Raw genomic sequence first — 20,202 nt, forward strand, 5'->3', positions numbered from 1 at the left:
AGCTGGCTGATGCCGGGCAGCACTGCTTCATGTCGGATAGCGAAGTCGAGGCCTGGATCCGGCCAAGTCCCGTCCGGGACAAGACCGATCGATGTCCAGGACAAACCTCGAAAACATTCCAGGTTCGTATCTTGGCGTATCCAGGACAATCGAATATGACCGGACGACGGCTCCCTCTTCATTGGCCTGGCCGTCTCCGACAATCGGAATACGCCTCTCACCAGAGGGTCTTCACCCTGCTGGATGCTGCTGCACTCGCTCCCACTGCGTCTCTGGACTGCTTCCGGGACCCTGATGGAGCCCCCGATTTTACCGCCGTCAGCTTCTATAAGATCTTCGGATTTCCCGACCTGGGAGGGCTGATTGTGCGTAAGGGATCTGCCCAGGCTCTCGTGCAGAGACCCTACTTTGGCGGAGGCACGGTTGAGATGGTGACTTGCTCTGACCATCCCTGGCATTCCAGGAACCCATCCTACATCCACGAGATACTTGAGGATGGCATAGTCCCCTTTCATAGCATCCTGGCTTTGGGGTGCGCTCTGACAACCCACAAGCAGCTGTATACTTCTCAGGAGCACGTCTCACACCATACCACCCGGCTTACAGCACACCTCTACCAGCTGCTCTCCTCCCTTCGCCACCCTAACGGTGTCAAAGTGTGCGAGATCTACCGAGACCCAGCGGCGGAGTACGGCAACAGTACGACCCAGGGGTCCATCGTCGCCTTCAACATCTGCTCCGACGAAGGGCGATGGCTCCGGCTCTCGCACATTGAAGAGGCGGCCAACGAGCACCGCATCCACCTCCGCACAGGCTCAGTCTGCAACCCCGGCGGACTCGCAAAGCTCCTCCAGCTGGATGAATGGGAGTTGTTCCAAAACTACACAGCGGGGGTACGTTGCGGCTGTCGCAGCGTGCTTGTGGGGCACAAGCCTTCGGGCATCATCCGCGTGAGCCTGGGGGCGATGAGCACCGTGAACGACGTCGAGCATTTTGTAGGGTTCGTGCACCATCTGTTCGGAGCAGGCGCCTTTCCTCTGCTGGTGCCAACGTCCCCGTCCAATCCTCCTACTTCCCAGCACCTTCATGTGCATACCCTGATGATTTATCCGATCCACGGCGCTGCCGCATACACAATCCCCGCGCATCAGTCGTGGCATCTCACCTCGACAGGGCTGCAGTGGGACCGACAATGGTGCCTGGTCAACCTGCAGACAGGCTCCGCCCTCGACCAACGCCATGCGCCGCGTCTCCTACTCCTCCAACCGATGATAGACGCCGTGCACGGCATCCTGCGCATTACCGTGCACCACTCGCTGCGCCGGCGCAACCCCAAACTACGGCAGTCGATGACTGTGCCTTTACATGACCCGGGGCGAGATGTCCAGGTACCCAAAGGCAATCTCTATCAGTGCCAGGCAACCAGCCTCGGCAAGCTCCATGGCCCTGAGGACGGCACCGGCCTGCTCCGGCTGTTCCACTCACCAGATCTGGTCGCTTTCTTCACCGCGGCGCTCGGCGTCCCGTGCACGATGGCCCGATTCCTCGACCCAGCGGACTGTATTTCTCCCGCATGGAGAACGCTCCCCGAACAGCAGCCGATGGCGGAGGTCCATGTCTCGCCATCCGATCAACCGCTTCTGTCGCTGCCGCCCGAACAGACCCAGACTATTCCGCATGAGGAGTCGCAAGATGGGCAGCCATCACGTCGTTCCCTCCCAGTGGCCCTGACCGAGACACTGCGTGCCAATGCCCTGCTGGCTTCGGATACTGCTACTGCTGCTACTCCTGACAACCGTCAGTGGTGTCTGTTACAGTTCGGGCCCCGAGAGCAGCAGGCGCAAGCGAGCATCGTCCAGTTTGGACGGATGAAAGCGGTGGCTATCACGGCGGAGCGACAGAGCCCGGAGATCTTTGAGCGGACGAGTCCAGTGGTGAAGATAGTGTGGAGAGAGGGGAACGAAGGAACGCTTTCAGTGCGTGCAGGACAACCGTTGGTACTACGGGAGTGAACCGTTCGGTTGCTTCTAAGCCCTAATGATTTGAGCACTCTGAAGTAGTGCTGCGGAGAGCTGGGATAGTTGTCAAAGCCAGGATAAGCCCTTCACAGATCAAACAGTTGACAGTGGTTGTGGTCTCGCTCTCTAGGCACCATTCACTCACTTTGAGTTGTAGAAGCTGGACTCATTTTCTTGCATGTGTATTTTTGAAGGCATTGTGCCAGTGTTAGGTTTTGCAGTTTTCGTTCTCGATTCCATGAAGATCATCTGCTGTTGGCTTTCCATATATGCTTCTCTCTGATTCCGGTTGCCGATAGGAGAAAGAGTTGGGCAAAAAATCTGATAGATGGGCTAAGAAACGTGTAAAAAAGACATAATACACAGTTCCGCTTCTGATATTGTATTAGCACGAAGTACAACACCAACAGATGTACAGATGTACCAGATGTACAAGCAAGCTGGGAGAGTGGTAAGAAACCTCGCCACTCGAACTTTCCAGACTCGCTGCTTAGCGATAAGAGCAGAGTTTCTGCCTGAGTCATCAAGGGCCCACAAACCGTGCTAGCGCGAACCCCCAGATATCGCTATCATCACGTGCTGCGCCACCGGCTGAATCTCCCATCGCCGGATAAGAAACTCGTCTCCCCGTCACCACTGCACCTTCGCTTCATCGTCACCTACACATCCAGCACCAACACCCCAAAATGACAGACACGCAAGACCCCAGCGCCGCAGCCGCAGCCCCGCCAGCACCTCTCTTCAAAAAGCGCGGCGCCAAAGCCCAAACGAACCTGCGCAAGAAACGCGCCGCCACGCCGCCCTCCGCCTCCTCCGGCGCCTCCTCCGACTCCGACTTCTCCTCCGACGAAACCACGCACATCAAGCGCCGCAAGAAGAACGCCGGCGTCGTGAGCGCCTCCTCGGCCGCGCGCAGCGCCATTCCCCTCAACGAATTGCCTTCTGCATCCACAAGCACAAGCACCGCGCCTCCGCTCCTCCCCGACACGAACGACGCAACCAAACAATCCAACTGGTACGACGAGACCGACTCCACCAGCACCACCAGCGCCGCAAACCTCCTCGGCAAGACCCGCCACCCCCCGTCCTCCCTCATCACCACCTCCGATCAGCCCGATGGAACCTACAAGGGCCTCGCGCACCAGACGCAACAGACCTTCATCAAACGCAACCCGGACGCGCCCACCAAAAAGGCCGTGGGGCCCGTGCGCGCGCCCACCAACGTGCGCATGACCACCTTCACGGACTACGCGCCGGACGTGTGCAAGGACTACAAGCTGACGGGGTGGTGTGGGTTCGGCGACAACTGCAAGTTCCTGCACGACCGGTCGGACTACAAGGCCGGGTGGGAGTTGGACAAGGAGTGGGAGACCGTCACGAAGGGGAAGAAGGTGGTCGGTACGGTGGTGTCGGATCGGGCGCGCGGAGATGCTGGGGCGGGCGGGAAAGATTTGGACGATGAGGATGCCGAGTTGGAGGAGATTCCGTTTGCGTGTATCATCTGTCAGCGACCGTATACGGAGCCGATTGTGACGAAGTGCGGGCATTATTTCTGTGAGGCGTGCGCGTTGAAGCGGTATCGGAAGGATCCGAGTTGCGCGGCGTGCGGGGCGGCGACGAATGGGGTGTTTAATTCGTCGAAGAAGTTGAGGAGGTTGTTGGAGAGGAAGGCGGAGAAGCAGGCGCAACGGAGGAGGGAGGCGGAGGAGAATGGGGAGGTGTTGAGTGAGGATGAGGAGGAAGAGGAGGAGGATGAGTAGAGGATGGGTTATATGATATCCATATATGTATAGAGATTAGGATATTGTCTTAATATAGTCGAAGTCCACCAACGTTCATAGTAACGTTGGGCATGCCACTTAAGCAGCCTACCTCATAAACATCAAACAGTATACTACCAGGTCTAGTGTAGATAACTTCCCCCCGTCTCCTCATGGATCACATCGAACAGCGGCTTCGCACTGAAATACCCCGACCCGGGCCTCCCCACGGTCTTGTATGTGAATGCTGCATCGGCATCATCGATCTTGATCGTCGCCCCGCCGCGCCCCGCCGCCGCCGCATCGGCCAACAGCTGCGCATGGCAGCACTTCTCCAGACTGACGAACCAGAAGACCGTCGCCTCGATGCTCGTGCCCACGGTCAACAGCCCGTGATTCTGCAGCAGCGCCGCCTTCTTGTTCCCCAGCGCCTTCGCAATGTTGTGTCCTTCGTCCTCCGACAGCACGACCCCGTTGAATTGTTTGTAGACGACGTGATCCTGTGATCAGACATTGCATTAGCCTGAGTCCCGGAGACACATAGCGAATTAAGGCAAGCTCATACGTTGTAGAATGCGCACGCGTCCTGCGTGATGATATCCAACGGCCGACCGAGGGCGCAGAACGAGCGCCCGTAGATGCTGTGGCTGTGCGCAGCGCACAGGACATCGGGCCGGGCAGCATGAATTGCGGAATGGATCATGAATGCGGCAGCGTTGAGGAGGCGAACGGGCCCCCCGTCGAGGATCCTGCCTTCGTGGCTGACCTGGATCAGGTCGGAGGCTTTGATCTGCGAGAAGGCGACGCCGAACGGGTTCACCCAGAAAGTGGTGGGGTCGACAGGGTCGCGGAGGGTGATGTGGCCGGCCACGCCTGCAAGGAGATCAGTCTTGATGGCGGGAGAAGAAAGACGCAGAGGGTAGGGAAGTTAATAGGTAAAGAAACATTACCCTCATCGTATCCATTCTTTCCAAAGATGCGGAACGCAGCTGCTAGTCGGCCTTTGAGATACTCTCGTTCCTTGTATTTATCTTCGAACACAGGGGGCTTAGGAAATTGGGAGGTCTCATTCTTCACTGCTGCCGCTTCCATACCGTCCTCTTGAGAGGATTGGCGGGTTTGGAGGGTGACTTGGGACGTTTGGGTGGTGGATGTCTCGGTTGAGCTGGGAGGTGCCATGGTGAGTGTGTACTTAGGGATGGTAGAGAAAAAAAAAGATTTGGTTGTTTGCGCGGATGTAATGCAATGAAGTGGTAATTCGAAGTTAAGGAGGCAGGCCTAGATTATATGCTTATGCAATGACACCTCACGCGCGCCCTTGGATTGACTACCGGAGTATGGTGTGCTGCTGCCGCCATAGGCGGGGTAGTATAACCGATAATGGGCTGCGACCGAGGCTACTCCGCGTCGGATTCCTGGATCGAGTGCGGAGAATTGTCTCCACTGGACGCTTGGGGCGAGGCCATGGTTGATCAATGCTTATCATTCAGTTCGAGGTCTAACGTGGCGAAGGTTGGCAAATTTTCCCAGGGCAAGGCAGTATTTCTGAAGCCCAAGATTGTAAACTGGTTCTATGTAAAGCTCTTCATGGTAGGCGTTATAGTCGGACGAGATCGAGGGCACAGCAATGAGAGATGTGCAATCGCTGTTATCTTCGATATATACAACCCGATGAAAGAAAGCGCGAGATAGGAAGGTGGAGGTCAAATCCATGATCCATGATCCATGATAAGGGAGCACAAGGCCCACACCGGCGGCTCCCAATCACATCCGCTAGAATGGTAATCGCGCCCAGGGTAAACTGCGCGACTTTACCTCGAGCCTCTCGTACGGTTTCCGATCGCTCTGGCTTCTGCTTCTGATCCCCTGTTTGACTGTAGGGATGCCGATCAGCGGCTTCAGGTCGGCCTCGCAGACCGTATCAGACAGTGGCAGCTCCCCCGTTTGGAAATACTTCCGGATCGCCTGGTCGACACAACGCGAGGGGGCAGCTAAAGTAGAATGCTGTGCTTTTCAGTCTCTATCCACCCTCTGAGTTGTGGATTTGCGACTTGCACTTACTCCTTCCGAGTCCTGCTGAAGTACGACAGAGCCAGGAAACCTCTGCGACATTTTCTGAGCACTATGCAACTTCAGTAAGAGTCGTAACGAGGCAAGGGGCACTCTCACCTGCGCATAGGTGTCACGGGGTCTAGCATGTTGTTTACAAGAAGTAGTGGGTGGGACGTATTGCCTCCTACGGGTCCTATGCGACATTAGACCAGTGGAGAAGATGCATGCAACAGTAGGACGTACCTTTGAGTTGCCATTTGGGTGAAATATTCCACCCCACGCATCCCATGCGGAGACTAGCCCAGTAATCTGCAATCATGGAACTATCCTCTTTCAGTGCCTTCCAATATCGATGGAAGTCCTCTTCATCCGTATTCTGCAGGTAGACTGCGTCCGTACATAGCACCGCTGAGCTGGCATATGCCTCATTCTGACCCGGCACCTGGCAAACTGCTGACCATGGCCCGGCTTGAACACACTGATCAGAAGGACACGAGGGAGCGCGAGCGCTGCTCTTCATATCCGCCACTCCCGATCCATCTCCTCGAGTCAAATCACTTGCAAACTGGGCAAGAGGTGGGAAGCCCTCTATGGGCTGGTACATGGCCAGGCGCAAGATGTTTTTCAGGTCGCTCCAAGTGACAAGTTCCGGACCTCGAGTGGGAGATGCTATGACGGGCAGTGACGCATTATACAATGTATCCTCCAGATCAAGATACGCTTGCTTGATAGCTAGTGCTCCACCGGAGGTATAGAATGGACATTGTTCTGGTCCAGCCGTGTCGCAGTACTGCGCAAACCGATCGAAGATAGCATCGGCATCTTCGATGGCACTGAGGCCATCATCAAAATAGTATTTGTCCGCGTCGACCACCGCATCCAGCACAGCACGTTCTACGCGATCGGGGAATAGTGTGGCGAATGTCGCGCCTAAGACAGTCCCGTAGGATCGGCCCCAATATAGCAATTTTTCTCGGCCTCGATTCCACTTCGTCCGAGCCACAAGCTTCTGGTGCTGGTCGTAGCCATCGATTCGATCCTGCTGTCGCTGTGCTTCTGCGCCTTCTTTCTCACGCCACTCCCCATGCCGCTCAATAACTTCCAACATGTCGCGAGCGACCGGAAGCGTGTTCATGTGTTCTCCCAAGGCCTCATCTCCATTTTCAAACGGAGTAGACAGGTTAATCGAGCATCCCATGTTAAGAGCGACCGAGCGCTCCCAGTTGCGGCGAAATGCGCCGTCGGCGCTTCCCAGCATGCCGTCGGCCGCCACCTGTAACTCCCAATTCCTTTGCGCGAATATGTTCGGAAAGCAACTGAAGCCCGGTGTCGTATTGTTCACCCCGCGAGGATCAAATCCGATCACATCGTAGTACTTGTCGCGAACGCTGTCTCCGAGCGATTCAACATTGGGATCTGCCTCTGCATCCATAGTGGCTTGCAAATTTCTCCCATCTATGAGCACTTCAGCGACTCCCGAACCACCAGGGCCTCCTGCATTCGCCATAATCAGCCTATGTGTCAAGGGTTGTAGAGGAAAGAGCATACCTGGGTTGACCAGTACCGCACCGCCGTAGCGTGGGTCTGCTACTGACACCTTGGCCGGAAGACGAGTGATGGCAATCGCAAAGCGCTGGCCGAGACCATCCGAGCGGTGGTAATCCATGGGCACCTCCAAACGGGCGCACTGGAGCCCATCGAAGCAATCATGATACTGCAGCGATGCGGATGGTGTGATCTAAATCTTTCGTTAGCGTCTGATTCATACCAGCTTGTGCGGATCTATGTACCTTACTCCACGTAAATTCTGATTGTGAATGCTCCATGGTTGTGTTGCTGCGCGTCGACACAGGTAGAACCCACCATGCATACCCAGCGACGCACACTAGTAACACCCATAGAGAGCTGGCGATGCGCAACCGTGCAGTTACATTGGCCCTCGTTGACAGAAGCCACTGGTTCGGAGGGGTTGCGATGCCGGCAGTTTTGAGACGTTCCATCGGTCGCACTAGCCTGTAAGACCTGGAGACAACCACGACCTCATTATCGAGCACAACCGGCGGGACAGGAGGGTCCCGCTAGATAAAGGCGCAGTCGACATGGCCGTTGGCTGAGAGACTGCTGGCTAGGGTGCAAACTTCATCCGGTTCCCTGTTGAGGGTTGAAGCAAGCCACTATCTAACTTGTCATCTGCAGTTTTCAAAGCGGGCCCACAAATGGAGAGCGAGAGATTTCCAATCATGGCCAGAAATGGGAGAGATCAGCTGTTAGGATTGGGTTGAAATGTGCATCCAACATAAGCCGCTATCGTCGATTGCAGCTCAGGTGGATTCCAGTTTCTTTCAGTCATTCGCTAGTTGCTCCCTCGCATTCAGTTTGTGCTGGTGCATAGCATGGCCAGGCTACCACTCCGAGCCGTCTATTTGCGCTTCCCCCCAATAACGGGTCGACCAGCTTTATCTGTCCGATAACCATCCGGGGAGTGAGTCACATTAGGGGAATCGTCCGAAGTACGAATGTGCGCTGTCAAAGTTTGTCCATGAAGGACGCTCATAGACGTTCTTGGCTCGGTTTGCTACACTCTGCGGATTATTGTCCCTTGCGGCGATGTGTTATACAAGTTCTGAGTTCACTACAGGTAGCATCGACTTTGATCGGCCTCTTGGCGAAGGCCAAGGGATTCAATACCCTAAATTGAGTCCCATGGTCGCTGACAAAATCGTCAGCTTTTGAGAGCCAGCTCCTTCACCACAGGAATACCGTGTTCCACTGTTTGCTGAGACGAATGAGATTTTCAGGTATAGCCCCAAGCTGATACTATATCTGTGGCAAATGTCTTGGAAAATTTCGCGCAAATTGGTGCTTTATCTGCAACGCGCCACAATGTCTCTCATTTGTGTTTCGAGCGATCCATCTACTGGTGATATTTCATAGCGAGAACGTGCGAAAGCAAAGCTACGCCAGCTTCCGCGGGTCAAGTCGAGGTGAGTCTCCTACCTGTTGGAGACGTTTGTCAAGGTAGATCTTGTGGCATTGTGTAGGTTTCGGGTTTCAAGGCAGTGATAGTCGCTCCATCGTTCGTGATTTGAAGGCGAAGAATTCCGTGCGGTCTGCGCCGTGGCACGTTTGCCAAGGTATCTCGAATGATAAAAGGGTCTCGAAGGCGAGGGGGCACGTCCATCGACTAAATACCTAGACTGTTAGATAGCGATCTACTGATACCCCGGGTGGAAGCGTCTCAATCGTTCCTAGGCCATCACGTGTTGCATAATGATACTTGCGAAAGGGGGGCTGGCTCTGCAGACAATTTGGGCTGGTGTCCGAGGTTAAAGGGCGACCATACTAAGGAGTGCGAGCCAACAGCTATTGCGTTCGTGCCGTCTCAAAGCCGTAGAGATTTCAACTCCATCGCCTCGTCGGTCTCAGATGTGTGACTCGGGCCGGTGGCCATGGTGAGCAGCGTGTCAGGAAGAAAAGTGGCTCTGAAGAGACGAAATCGATGCTTAGCAGACGTCATTGTCGCCGAGTAGCCTAGCACTGCGCAGAGAGGAGAGGGAGGAAGACTTCAATGTGATCCAAAAGTTGCCATTGTCTGCAAACGCGTCGCGACCCCGCGCCAGATCACGTGCTGTCATTCATCTACCTCTTTCTCCATTGGGTAATAGATTCAGACTCGTCGCCATTGACTGCACACCCTGCAGATATCACGAATAGCAACTCAAACATGGTAGGAATCTCGATGGGGGTTAAAACCAACCGCTCAATCACCTCTACATGACCAAACTAGTGTATGCAGATGCACTTGACAAATTGTCTACATTGTCTACGGATACTCCGCAATGACTCCAAGGCTTGCCCCGCACGCACTGCCCGAAACGGCTACCTTATCAGCAATCATGGACCATGGATTCAGTCATCATGGACAGTTACTCCGAGCTATCCGTCTCCAATTGGCAATGATCTGATAACGTGCTGATGTTCGCAGCACAATCCCATAGTCGTCGATCTTCACCAGGATCCGCACGGTCGGAGAGACGCCGCTCCAACTCCCTTGCTGGCAATGACTCCCCCACCGGGCTTCTGTCACATTAGCTGATGCCTTCGGCTCATCCGGTGAATCATCTTTTGTTTCTCTTCGCTCCTCTTCTACAGGTAGCAGGCACAGCACTTTCCACTGCTATTATTGAGCAGATTCCAGTTCACGTAAATTTCTTCTTGATCTAGCTAAGGTGCGGTTAACAGCCAGGAATAAAGGCAATTGGACCATAGCACTTGCCGGGCAGCATTCCGGTACCATCGACATTCTTCGGACCCCGAGTGAACGTTTATTACGGAGAGTATCATTTGACCCTGGATCTCGCGAATAACGTCTGTCATCACGATGGCCCGTTGGCGCCGATATTTCCGATCCCCTGAAAACCACGGGGGGATCCAGGCTTCCCCATCATACCTGGATTGGAAGACGGATGATATCGATATAATGGTGGTGGAGTCCACGCCAGCCACGCAGGATAGCACCGGGGCTGCCAAGATCCAGGCCGCGGAAGCTGTGGGTGGAAGAAAGGGCAGGTATCTGCTCTATGTGGGGTATGTGATAACTTCTCTGGAATGAATAGATTAGGCTTGTGCTGACGGCAACAGGTTGGCAATGATGATGGTCATTTAGTAAGTCTGGTGTACCACCATTGGCGATTATTTGCTAATGCTCTTGCTCCAACTCCGCAGTGAACTGGACAACGCGACCGTCGGAACTTATCGCAACTTTGCAACATCGGACTTTGATGCGCTGTCAAAGCTCGCGACACTAAATACAGCCGCGAGCATCATCTCCGCCGTCACGAAACCGCCAATCGCGAAGATATCCGATGTCCTTGGTCGTGGCGAGGCATATGTCTTCGCTGTCTCCTGTTACCTTTTGTCTTACATCCTTTGTGCTTCTTCTCAATCCTTCGATACCTACGCTGGCGGCTATGTCCTCTACTCTATTGGCCAAGCTGGCACTTCTTTCCTCAACGCCACCATTGTGTCGGATCTCTCTTCAATGCGATGGAGAGGCTTCGCTTACAACATTCTTTATGTTCCCTTTCTGATCACCCCGTGGGTTTCCGCATTCATTGTAGACAGCGTCGTCAATGGCATCGGCTGGAGATGGGGAATCGGCATGTTTGCCATACTGATGCCATTTGGTGCTATTTTCATCATTACCACCCTTCTTATCTTCCAGTGGCGGGCTAAGAAGGCCGGACTGGTTTTGACTGAGCAGCTGAGTATCTATGAGTTTTGCTCCCGCATTGACCTGGGCGGCCTGATGTTGCTCAGTGGGGGCTTTTCTCTGATCTTGATCCCAATAACATTGGCTGCCACCGTTGCAGACAGGTGGAAGGCGCCTTGGGTGGATGCTCTCATTGCCGTGGGCACGATTATCCTGGCGTGCCTCTACCCATATGAGAAACATGTCGCTCGGCATCCTGTTGTCCCAGTCCACTACATCTGGAACCTATCTGTTCTCATCCCCGTGATTTTGGTTGCAGTCGACAACATCAGCTTCGGTGCTACACACACTTACTTGTACGTCTGGTCAATGGTCTCCCACAATTTCAATGCGCGGGATGCGCAATTCCTGTACTATGTCAATGGGGTCATGCAAGCTTTGGTAGGTATGGCGACAGGGCTGGTTATGTATCGCCTGCGCTCTTACAAGTGGATCGGCGTGGCAGGTGCAGTGATTCGCATGGTCGGATATGGGGTTATGGTCCGCCTACGCACGAACAAAAGCTCGGTCGCAGAGCTTGTTATTGTGCAGCTCGTCCAGGGCATCGGCAGTGGCATCATCGAGACAGTGGCTGTCGTGGCCGCTCAGATCGCCGTTTCCCATGCCGAGATGGCCCAGGTCACGTCGCTGGTCATGCTGGCTGCCTACCTTGGCAACGGCATCGGATCTTCCATCGCAGGTGGGATTTACTCGGGCGAACTACGCCACCAGCTCCGGTTGCACCTTGGGCCTGATGTGAACCAGGCCGAGGTGGAAAAGCTGTATAATTCGATCACGGGTACATTGCCGGCCTGGGGGTCCCTTGAGCGGATGGCAATCAATCGAGCTGTGAGTGTTGCGTATCCCTACTACCAGAACCCGACCACGTCTTGCTAACCTTGGGTAGTATTCTGATGTCATGGGGTTTGTCTTCTCACTGAACTCATGCATGATTTACACTAACCATGGCAGGCTTATAACGATCGCGGCTCTGGCATTCTCTGCCCCAGTCGTAATCTTATCGCTGGTGCTGCCAAACAAGAAGCTTGGGTACGTCCACCTACTCAGATCCGTAATTCGCGGCTAATGATGTTTCAGGGACGGACACAATTTGATGCAGGGGAAAGGAAGCTCTACCTCTTCCGACTCGTCAACCCTGAATGAGGAAAAGACGCGGCATGCTTGAACCGAAATAATATACTAGGATTGTGCTTGAATTATACATTATATACACTGCCACATTTTCCCGCTAGACTGTACAAATCTGACCTTTTTGTCAATCCATACACATCTCATGCTCTATTTCCCAGGGGACCCCAACAGACACACGAACTTCCGATCCGGCGTGTCATCCAGCGCGTTCTTCACCAGATTCCACACATTCAAATCATAAGCCTCGCCGATGTGCCCCACCGGATCCAGCGGACAGGTATCCTGCACCCACTCGTTCCGCACGCCGTCCTCGTGCACAAACGAGGTACTCGTCGGCGTGACCATCTCATCGAGCCGGGACACAATCACGGTCAAGCTATTGCCACTCTGCACGATAGGCGCCCCGTCATTCAATTGCTCGACCGCCGCCCCGTCGGGACCCAGCTCATCGCACGCGGGACACCCCAGCGTATCCAGCACCTCACCGACGGCCTCGCGGGAGACATTCCCAAACAGATACGCCAGGTTATATAGGCCGATGAAGGTGGTGCCGCGCGTCGGCGGCGCGATCGCCACCACCTTGTCCAGCAGGTCCGCGACCCCGGCCTCGAACTTGGGCACGTACAGCGATTGGAAGGCACCCTCAGAGTGGCCGACCAGGTCGATCTTGTCGGCGCCCGTCTGCGCGTGGACCTCGCGGATGTAGGCGGCGATCTCGACGGCGGACTCGTTGATGCTCCGCAGCCCGCCCAGGAAGGGGAACCCCGCGTACGCGCCGTAGGTCTGCGCGAAGGTGCAGTAGCCCTGCGCCTGCAGCCAGCCCTGCAGGTAGTTCAGGTCCTCGTAGAAGGTGGCGCCCAGCCCGTGCAGCAGGACAACCGGGTTGGGGTGCGCCGTGCTGCGGCAGCTGAAGTCGTTGATGCCGGTGCTGCCTAGGGCGGTGGTTGCGAAGGCGGCGGTGACCGTGGCTAGGAGGGTTGGGAGATGCATTGTCTTTTCCCTTGTGTTTGCGTTTCTTTCTGGTGATAGATGACAACAGCAACCGACGGCCTGTTTGGTGTTTGAGGTAGGGAAACGCACAGCATCAACTAGAGAGACACGATAGAGCCCTCGAGGGAGAAGGGGAACTACGCTCCTTTTCTATCTATCCGGTGCCAATCCCCAGCTGAGCTAGATGAACGACCAAGGCGACCCCCCCCCTCGGAAATGCCAATCCCAGTGACAGACAGCGATGTATCCATGTCTTTTCGCCCACATGGTGCAGAACACGATCTTAATTTTCCTTGGAAGAGGAAGGGGGGCTGATCGCCAGGGACGATTTAGATTAAATATTGAAATTAGTGGAGGCGGATTTTCATTGGCTTTGGCCGGATTGGGACTGGACTGACGGGACGGACATTCGAACTATCGAATCTCGATCCCCTTGGGGGTCCACTATTCGAGAGAAGTTTTTCAGCTGAGATTGAATGTCCATCGTCGATTGTTCCTTGGTCTTGGTTGGTGGCTGGCTGGGAGCTGCATGTCAGCATCGTACTTCGTAGTGAGGGGTCTGTAGGTCGATTTTCCCCCCTTGTCTCCGATTTTGTGTGTTTGGATGAGTGGGTATACTAAGTGCCCTACTGTACTCGTACTCTCTTGGAGATAGCGAAAATCAAACAACGGGGCAACATTGTTATCTGTTGGCACGGTACCTGCCAAGACACGTCGATTGTGGAAATCTCGCCCGCGGCCTCGTGGGAAAAAAAATTTGCTGGGTCCCGCCAACCGCTGGAAAGGGGACATTCACTCTGAAAATCATAATTTTGGTGGGCATTGTTTTCCTTTTGTTTCTGACAGCAAAGCTTAAGGCTCAAGGGTCTTGCTTGACTCTTCCGGCAAGCATGTTTGACATGAGCCGTCTTGCTCCGTCTCCTTCATCTCGATCTACTGTGCAACCTCCAGGAGACTCCTGCATTTTCGCCCGCGTATCAGACGCATTCTGCAGGATTCCACCTATCTTACCCTTTCAGCCGTTCTCCACTTTGCCGCTTCCCTCCCTCGCTATTAATAGTCCCGTGCACAACGATCTGACCAGTGTCTAGCCTATTGTCAGGTGGGTAGCTCTCGATTGCTTGATCTCGTCGAGACATGGCTATTTAGTGGCTGTCTGTCAGGCCGCGGATGCTTTCTCAGTGAAGAGCTTCAGTGTACTCCTACTGAATTTACTGTCATTGTTCAAGTTATTACTTAGATTGATCACTGTGGTAGGACTGGAGTGTAGCAAAATGTATATGACAAGTCTAATAAATTATGTACCATGTAGTGCACAGGATGCGCTGATCGCTGCGGTGGTGTCGGATACAACGAAAGTAAAAGTAAACCGCTCTAGCAATGATGCAACACGAGTCTATCTAGGGGAATATGTATGTGTCGATGCAGCCAGGGAAATCACAAGAAAGGAAGTTTTAAGACTGACGACCAGGACTGCTTACCAGCCGCTGTCAGTGGACGAAGAAAAGGAAGTGAAGAGGGAGGAAGTGAAGATGTAGGCTAGCCTGCATGCGACGACGCAGACAGTCTACTCGGCCGTCTTGGAGGCCTTGGTCCGCAGCTTCATGAGTGCGTACACCAAAGCATACGAACTGATGGCGAACAGCGCCACGATGGCGGCATCGCGCCAGCCGTAGTAGTAGTGCTTGAGGTTGATGCTGACAAGGTAGTCGCTGCCCTTGGTGTACTCGCACACCCGGCAGCCGGACGTGGCGTCGGGATCAACCAGGTTCATGCGGGCACCCATACCCTGCATGAAATCGGCGAGGTATTCCTTGCAGGTTGTGCCGTTTGGGGGGTCGAACAGCGCGAATTCCGACTCCTTACATTTGACGGGGGCATCCCAGGTTGTGAACACCAACAGACTGCCCATCAGGTAGTTGAAAGGATTCATCCAGTAGATCCAGTAGCGCCAGAACTCCTGGATTTGCGCGTACGGCACCAACACACCACAGAAAGATGCGAGGGTACCGATGATAAGAGGGTTGATCAACGAAGCAAAGATGGCGTTCGGGGCGTAGGCAGAAATAAACTGCCCGATACCGGTGTAGACAAACTCGTACATCAACATCACGAAGAATACAGCCCCGGATTTGTTGGAATCAGAGGGGAAGCCCACGGTATAGTACCAACAGACGAAGTACAACACTGCACAGATACAGAGATACGGGATTTCCGAGATGATCAAGCCGGTCACGAATGCAATCCATGAATACATCTTAGACTTCTTCTCTCTTGTGTCGTATATATCACGGCGTTCGAGGAACAGAGGCTGGAGCTGGTTGATGACACCGGGAGCAACGAAGATGAAGTTAAAGATCGTAAACAGTCGGAGCTGTACAGCCCCAACGTGATCGTTGATCATCCAGAACGAGAAACCATTGAACAGAGCCGAACCAACGTGGAGTGCAAGCTTGTTGTTGACATAATCCGTATTGCGGTAGACAGCAACACAAGATCGCTTGGTGACAATCAAGATTTGCTTCCAAAGAGGCATAGCGAATTCGTGGCCATCATCAACGGTACCCGGAGGCTTTGAGGCGGCATCACTAACAATAGAATCAAGCTCGGAGACAGCCTTCGAGTGTTCAGGGGACTCTCGCCAAACTTGATTCCAATCACGACCCTGAGACAAGGCTCCCGAGACGACGTCAATCATATGCTCGGCAGGGTTGGTTTCAGGTGGGCATGGGGCACCATAGCGAGCGAAATAACTCTTGACAGTCTGACCGTTGTCACCAATATCACCGAAGTAGACCATCTTTCCACCTTTGGCCAAAAGCAATAGGGTATCGAATTCGGCGAACAATTGGGCAGAGGGCTGGTGGATGGTCACCAAAACAGCCTGGCCGACGTCGGCAAGCTTCCGCAGGAAACGAACAGTATTGTAAGCTGACTGACCATCCAGACCCGAAGTAGGTTCGTCCAGGAAAATTAGGATACTAGGCTTCGAGACAAGTTCAACACCAATTGTGACACGCTTGCGCTGTTCCACACTCAAACCAGCGCCGACGCGGCCAATCATTGTATCGGCAATATCGTGTAGCTCAAGGAGTTCAATAATAGTCGTAACGTATTTCAATTTCTCCTCAGGCGGCACCTCACGGGGCTGACGGAGTAAAGCGGAGAACTCCAATGCCTCACGGACAGTGGCAAATGGTTCATGGACATCAAGTTGTTCACAGTAACCGGCGGAGCGTTGGAAAGACACAGGCAACGGGCGTCCATCAACCATAATTGAACCCTGAATGGTACCCTCGGTTTTGCGCTGAGCCAGAACATCAAGAAGTGTGGTCTTACCAGCACCTGAGGAACCCATAAGAGCACCCAGCATCCCAGGCTTCACCCAACCGTACACATTATCAAGAAGGACCCGATCACCGGATGGTGTCTTGACAGTGTACTTCAAATCCTTCCAGGTGAACACCGAGGTGTTTCGCACCAGTTGCTTGTCGATATCCTCTTCGCTTTGAGAGCCTTCGTCGCTGGGTGTCTTGCCTTTCTCCATGCCCTGTGCTTCCTCGTCGTTGCGAACGACTTGGTGATGATCCTGGAGCCTTTCCCGAGGAATCAGAAGAGAAGCACCACTCTCACCGGGAGCCTTCCATTTGGTGGTAGCAATGATGGTGGCCACTGCGAACAGAGCCCACCAAGCCCAGAGGATACCGAAGTTCCGCCAAACGTGGCTGTGGCTGTACGACATAGAGGCGAGATACGCATCACCGGTAACATAGGTCTGCCCAGGCACGGCACCCCCAACACCCGCGCAAGACTGATGGCCAGTGCCATCGTAGCCAGCGCCACTGGGAACCAGGTTGGTGCCTACACATGGAATGACTTTGCCATGAAACTCGTTCGAGAGGAGTGCGTCGAATCCGTAGGCCAGAGGGTTGATCCAGTAGATCCAGCCAAACCACGGGTGCATCTGGGGCTTCTTGATCATGTAACCAGTGTACATGATCAATGCTGAGATGAGGAACCCGGATACCTTAGAAGCGCCATCGAAAGTGCTGAATACGGCTCCGCAAGCACGGAACAACGCAGTCATCGTCTGATTATTGTTAGTTAGCGACCGGGACCCCTTTTAGGGGCAGCATAACATACCATGGTGGCAGCGAAAACCAGGATCCAATATGTGAAGAATGCACCAGCCGACATGGTGAGGCCGACCATAAAGTAAACCACAAGAGAGAAGACCGAGATCTGGAACAGAAGAACAGGAATATCGGCTGTGATTTGAGCAATGCAGAATGCAGCCGGGTGGAAGTATGCGAAGCCTTTGTGCTTCACCAAAACAGGGCGACCGTTGAAGGAGTCGGTGACTTCTGCCATTGCAAGCAGACTGTTGTAGAGGAGCGAGAAGAATAGGGCACCTGACTTGACAAAGAGACCACCAGAGTTATTGGGAGCATTATAGAACAGTGATCCAGCAACAAGGGCCTGGATCAAGGTAGAGACCTGCTTAATGATGAAAGTGGCCTTATCACCCCACAGAATCTGATACTGCCGCGCGATACAGGTCTTGACTTGAGTAATAAAATCGACTGTCAAGGGGCTAGACTTGGGCAGCTTCTTGTTCTTCTCCTGAGCGACGGAGATCTTGAAGTCCTCGGTCCGCTCGCGAGCGATATCGGTGTCAGGGTAATTGTACTCAGTATTCATCTGAGCATAGACTGGCGACTTCTCGTACTCGGCAAGAACCATCTCCGCATTACGAGGGAAGCGGTTTTCATACCCGGGTCTGATCTTGCGTTCGGTGGGAACGGTGATACCAGTCAAGTAATCAGCCACGTTCGAACCCTCGCGACAAACGAAGCCAAGATCCTCCATGAATGGGCGCGCTTGTTCCATAGGACCGTAGTAAATCTCTTTACCCTCGTCAAGAACAAGCACTTTATCGAAAAGGTCATAGATACCATTTCCAGCCTGGTAGAGAGTGACGATGGTAGAGAGACCAAGCACGTCTGTCATGGCGCGAATGGCCTTGGTCCACTCAAGGGCAGTACTGGCGTCCAAACCACGGGTGCTGTTATCCCAACAAAACACTGAACCGCGAGTAGCAAGACATTCGATGATGGAAACACGCTTGCGTTCACCACCGGAAACACCTCGAACGTATTCGTTGCCAACCTTAGTGTCGTTCGTGTGGGTAATGCCCATGGATTTCAGCAAGAATTCCTTGGCCTCCTGGCGATAAGCTTCTGCCGACTCGACTCCATTGGGCAAGGTGAAGGGCACCTTGAGACGGGTCGCAAAGTCCATCGTTTGGCCTACGGTCAAGGTCGGGAAGAAGACTTCTTCTTCTGTGTTAATAACGATCTGACCACGGTAGTTGCCAGCCTCCTTGGCAGTCAGTGAGCCGTAGCGGACCTCGCCCTCTATCGAGTTATAACCGAGGCGACGATTTGCAAGCATCTTGAGAAGGGTGGTGCAGCCGGAACCAGGGCGGCCCAGAACCAGAAGCATCTCGCCAGGCTTGACGCACCCATGACTCTTTTGGAGGATCTGGCGGAGAGGCGGTTTGTTGCGAGATTCTTTGATGTGCTGGGGAATATTGAACTGCGATAGGAAATTCTCGTTGACGGCGGCTTCAGCGCTGACGACTTCGACGGTCAAGTCCTTCCAAGTGACACCGAGTTGACGAGGCTTGAGCCCGGATTGCATGTCACGTTCGTGCTGTTGCTTGACTTGAGGCATCAAGGACCAATTGTCGGCGCGGCTGGTGTTGGGGTCGCGAGTAGGCATGGTGGGTTCATCATTGAGGACGGTTGCTGTACTATCAGTGTCGTCCTTACTCTCAAGCATCCCACGGGATGCCGTGTAGGCTTCCTTGTCCTCCATGGTGGGAAAAGCGAGACAGCAAAGATAGATGTCTCGTTGTCACCCGTTAAAAAGGGTCTGAAGAGGGAAGATCTAGGCGCCATGAGGGGCGAAGAGCTCCTATATACTCGGTAAGCATCAACAGACTGAGGGAGGCGGCAGTGGGTCGGGGGGCTCTGAGCCTTGAGCCTGATACTGGGCCGGGTGGATATCGGGGCCTGGGCGAGCTTCCGAAGGAAGATTTTGGGGTCCACCCGGCTATTGTGCCTCGCAGCGAATATTATCCGCTTAGTCAGAGGAGCCCACCCACCACCGTGTCAACGGCCAAGAGAATTCATAGCTGCCGAGTAGCTGTCTATCTTGGAGGCTGAGAAGCTCGAGAAGCGGCAGCACGGAGGTCCGACTCTCCGTGGATGTTGCGACTTGTTTCAGAATTGATAAGCGTCGGGAATGATGAGCAAAGAAAGAACACCAAGCCCGACCGAAGCCCAGATGGTGTGTACAGTACGTACTGTAGGAGGGAAGTGGAGTTCCGTGGATGATGGGAAGTCGAGCCACGTGAAAATTTCTGACACGTTAACTCGGATGCCTGTTTTGGGCAATTTCCGCTGACAGAGCGGATAATTTGCATGATCACCATCCGAGATGGGGGCTTGTCGCTGACTGACTCAGCGGATATTTGCTCTGCAGCCTCCGACCCAGCTGGAAACAATAATCCGCCCCCAGGGACCAACAAACAACTTTGCGCTTCACAAGCCCTCCCAGAAGGTAATTTGGTGTTATTAATCTCCATTTACGAAGTAGCCAATCATATCTATACCGTTCTGCGTGTTCCAGTATCTCGTCACCACAGGATCATCGATCTAACCTTTGAATCTAGAGGCTGAGCGGCCCGGCGATAGGATAAGAGCCCAGTGCTCTGGTGGCTTCGATACATCCAACATGGCATATTTTGAACAATATCTCGGCCGATGATGTGCATCTTAGTAATGTGATGATATATCAGACCTACAGTACAATCACAACGCAAATCGCGAGAGATGGCCATGCATTGTTGGGCTCCGACGCGGCCTTTGTCCTACCTACACCGACACAGCGCATGGCAGACCATCTAACAAGT

The 20,202-nt window shown here is 53.9% G+C and overlaps 7 protein-coding genes across 7 annotated transcripts; 3 read left to right on the plus strand and 4 right to left on the minus strand.

Moving 5' to 3' along the window:
- The first annotated feature begins 408 nt into the window (after nt 1-408).
- Nucleotides 409-2,348, plus strand: BO82DRAFT_350509 (uncharacterized protein). Its single transcript, XM_025634172.1, has one exon. The coding sequence runs from the start codon at nt 429-431 to the stop codon at nt 2,010-2,012; it is 1,584 nt and encodes a 527-aa protein (XP_025496454.1). The 5' UTR covers nt 409-428; the 3' UTR covers nt 2,013-2,348.
- A 312-nt stretch (nt 2,349-2,660) lies between these two features.
- On the plus strand, nt 2,661-3,872 carry BO82DRAFT_350510 (U2-type spliceosomal complex subunit CWC24). The gene has a single exon (XM_025634173.1). It carries the CDS (start codon nt 2,705-2,707, stop codon nt 3,776-3,778), a length of 1,074 nt encoding a protein of 357 aa, XP_025496455.1. The 5' UTR covers nt 2,661-2,704; the 3' UTR covers nt 3,779-3,872.
- Nucleotides 3,873-3,888: 16 nt separating this feature from the next.
- Nucleotides 3,889-5,042, minus strand: BO82DRAFT_350511 (class II aldolase/adducin family protein). The gene is made up of 3 exons (XM_025634174.1): nt 4,729-5,042; nt 4,344-4,651; nt 3,889-4,278 (listed from the first exon to the last, which is right to left on the minus strand). Exons 1-3 carry the CDS (start codon nt 4,955-4,957, stop codon nt 3,922-3,924), a joined length of 894 nt encoding a protein of 297 aa, XP_025496456.1. The 5' UTR covers nt 4,958-5,042; the 3' UTR covers nt 3,889-3,921.
- A 274-nt stretch (nt 5,043-5,316) lies between these two features.
- Nucleotides 5,317-7,846, minus strand: BO82DRAFT_350512 (putative proteinase). Its single transcript, XM_025634175.1, has 6 exons — nt 7,621-7,846; nt 7,379-7,568; nt 6,074-7,324; nt 5,948-6,023; nt 5,840-5,900; nt 5,317-5,782 (listed from the first exon to the last, which is right to left on the minus strand). The coding sequence occupies exons 1-6, from the start codon at nt 7,828-7,830 to the stop codon at nt 5,552-5,554; spliced, it is 2,019 nt and encodes a 672-aa protein (XP_025496457.1). The 5' UTR covers nt 7,831-7,846; the 3' UTR covers nt 5,317-5,551.
- A 1,984-nt stretch (nt 7,847-9,830) lies between these two features.
- BO82DRAFT_428708 (putative siderochrome-iron transporter) lies at nt 9,831-12,318 on the plus strand. Its single transcript, XM_025640464.1, has 6 exons — nt 9,831-10,417; nt 10,472-10,495; nt 10,556-11,930; nt 11,989-12,005; nt 12,054-12,131; nt 12,180-12,318. Exons 1-6 carry the CDS (start codon nt 10,212-10,214, stop codon nt 12,265-12,267), a joined length of 1,788 nt encoding a protein of 595 aa, XP_025496458.1. The 5' UTR covers nt 9,831-10,211; the 3' UTR covers nt 12,268-12,318.
- BO82DRAFT_350514 (esterase/lipase family protein) lies at nt 12,269-13,507 on the minus strand. Its single transcript, XM_025634176.1, has one exon. It carries the CDS (start codon nt 13,221-13,223, stop codon nt 12,381-12,383), a length of 843 nt encoding a protein of 280 aa, XP_025496459.1. The 5' UTR covers nt 13,224-13,507; the 3' UTR covers nt 12,269-12,380.
- A 984-nt stretch (nt 13,508-14,491) lies between these two features.
- Nucleotides 14,492-19,254, minus strand: BO82DRAFT_428710 (putative ABC multidrug transporter). The gene is made up of 2 exons (XM_025640465.1): nt 17,367-19,254; nt 14,492-17,313 (listed from the first exon to the last, which is right to left on the minus strand). Exons 1-2 carry the CDS (start codon nt 19,101-19,103, stop codon nt 14,791-14,793), a joined length of 4,260 nt encoding a protein of 1,419 aa, XP_025496460.1. The 5' UTR covers nt 19,104-19,254; the 3' UTR covers nt 14,492-14,790.
- Between the last annotated feature and the right edge of the window lie 948 nt (nt 19,255-20,202).

Source organism: Aspergillus uvarum (genome assembly GCF_003184745.1).
Source record: "Aspergillus uvarum CBS 121591 unplaced genomic scaffold BO82scaffold_4, whole genome shotgun sequence".
NCBI lineage: Eukaryota > Fungi > Ascomycota > Eurotiomycetes > Eurotiales > Aspergillaceae > Aspergillus > Aspergillus uvarum.

Coding starts and splice junctions, on each gene's coding strand:
- BO82DRAFT_350514 (XM_025634176.1), bottom strand. CDS start 13,223: ATGCATCTCCCAACCCTCCTAGCCACGGTCACCGCCGCCTTCGCAACC.
- BO82DRAFT_428708 (XM_025640464.1), top strand. CDS start 10,212: ATGGCCCGTTGGCGCCGATATTTCCGATCCCCTGAAAACCACGGGGGG. Junction 10,418..10,471: donor AGGTATCTGCTCTATGTGGG/GTATGTGATAAC, acceptor TGACGGCAACAG/GTTGGCAATGATGATGGTCA. Junction 12,132..12,179: donor CTGCCAAACAAGAAGCTTGG/GTACGTCCACCT, acceptor ATGATGTTTCAG/GGACGGACACAATTTGATGC.
- BO82DRAFT_428710 (XM_025640465.1), bottom strand. CDS start 19,103: ATGGAGGACAAGGAAGCCTACACGGCATCCCGTGGGATGCTTGAGAGT. Junction 17,314..17,366: donor TGGTTTTCGCTGCCACCATG/GTATGTTATGCT, acceptor AACAATAATCAG/ACGATGACTGCGTTGTTCCG.
- BO82DRAFT_350510 (XM_025634173.1), top strand. CDS start 2,705: ATGACAGACACGCAAGACCCCAGCGCCGCAGCCGCAGCCCCGCCAGCA.
- BO82DRAFT_350511 (XM_025634174.1), bottom strand. CDS start 4,957: ATGGCACCTCCCAGCTCAACCGAGACATCCACCACCCAAACGTCCCAA. Junction 4,652..4,728: donor AAAGAATGGATACGATGAGG/GTAATGTTTCTT, acceptor ATCTCCTTGCAG/GCGTGGCCGGCCACATCACC. Junction 4,279..4,343: donor ACGCGTGCGCATTCTACAAC/GTATGAGCTTGC, acceptor GTCTGATCACAG/GATCACGTCGTCTACAAACA.
- BO82DRAFT_350509 (XM_025634172.1), top strand. CDS start 429: ATGGTGACTTGCTCTGACCATCCCTGGCATTCCAGGAACCCATCCTAC.
- BO82DRAFT_350512 (XM_025634175.1), bottom strand. CDS start 7,830: ATGGAACGTCTCAAAACTGCCGGCATCGCAACCCCTCCGAACCAGTGG. Junction 7,325..7,378: donor TGCGGTACTGGTCAACCCAG/GTATGCTCTTTC, acceptor TGGCGAATGCAG/GAGGCCCTGGTGGTTCGGGA. Junction 6,024..6,073: donor ACCCAAATGGCAACTCAAAG/GTACGTCCTACT, acceptor AATGTCGCATAG/GACCCGTAGGAGGCAATACG.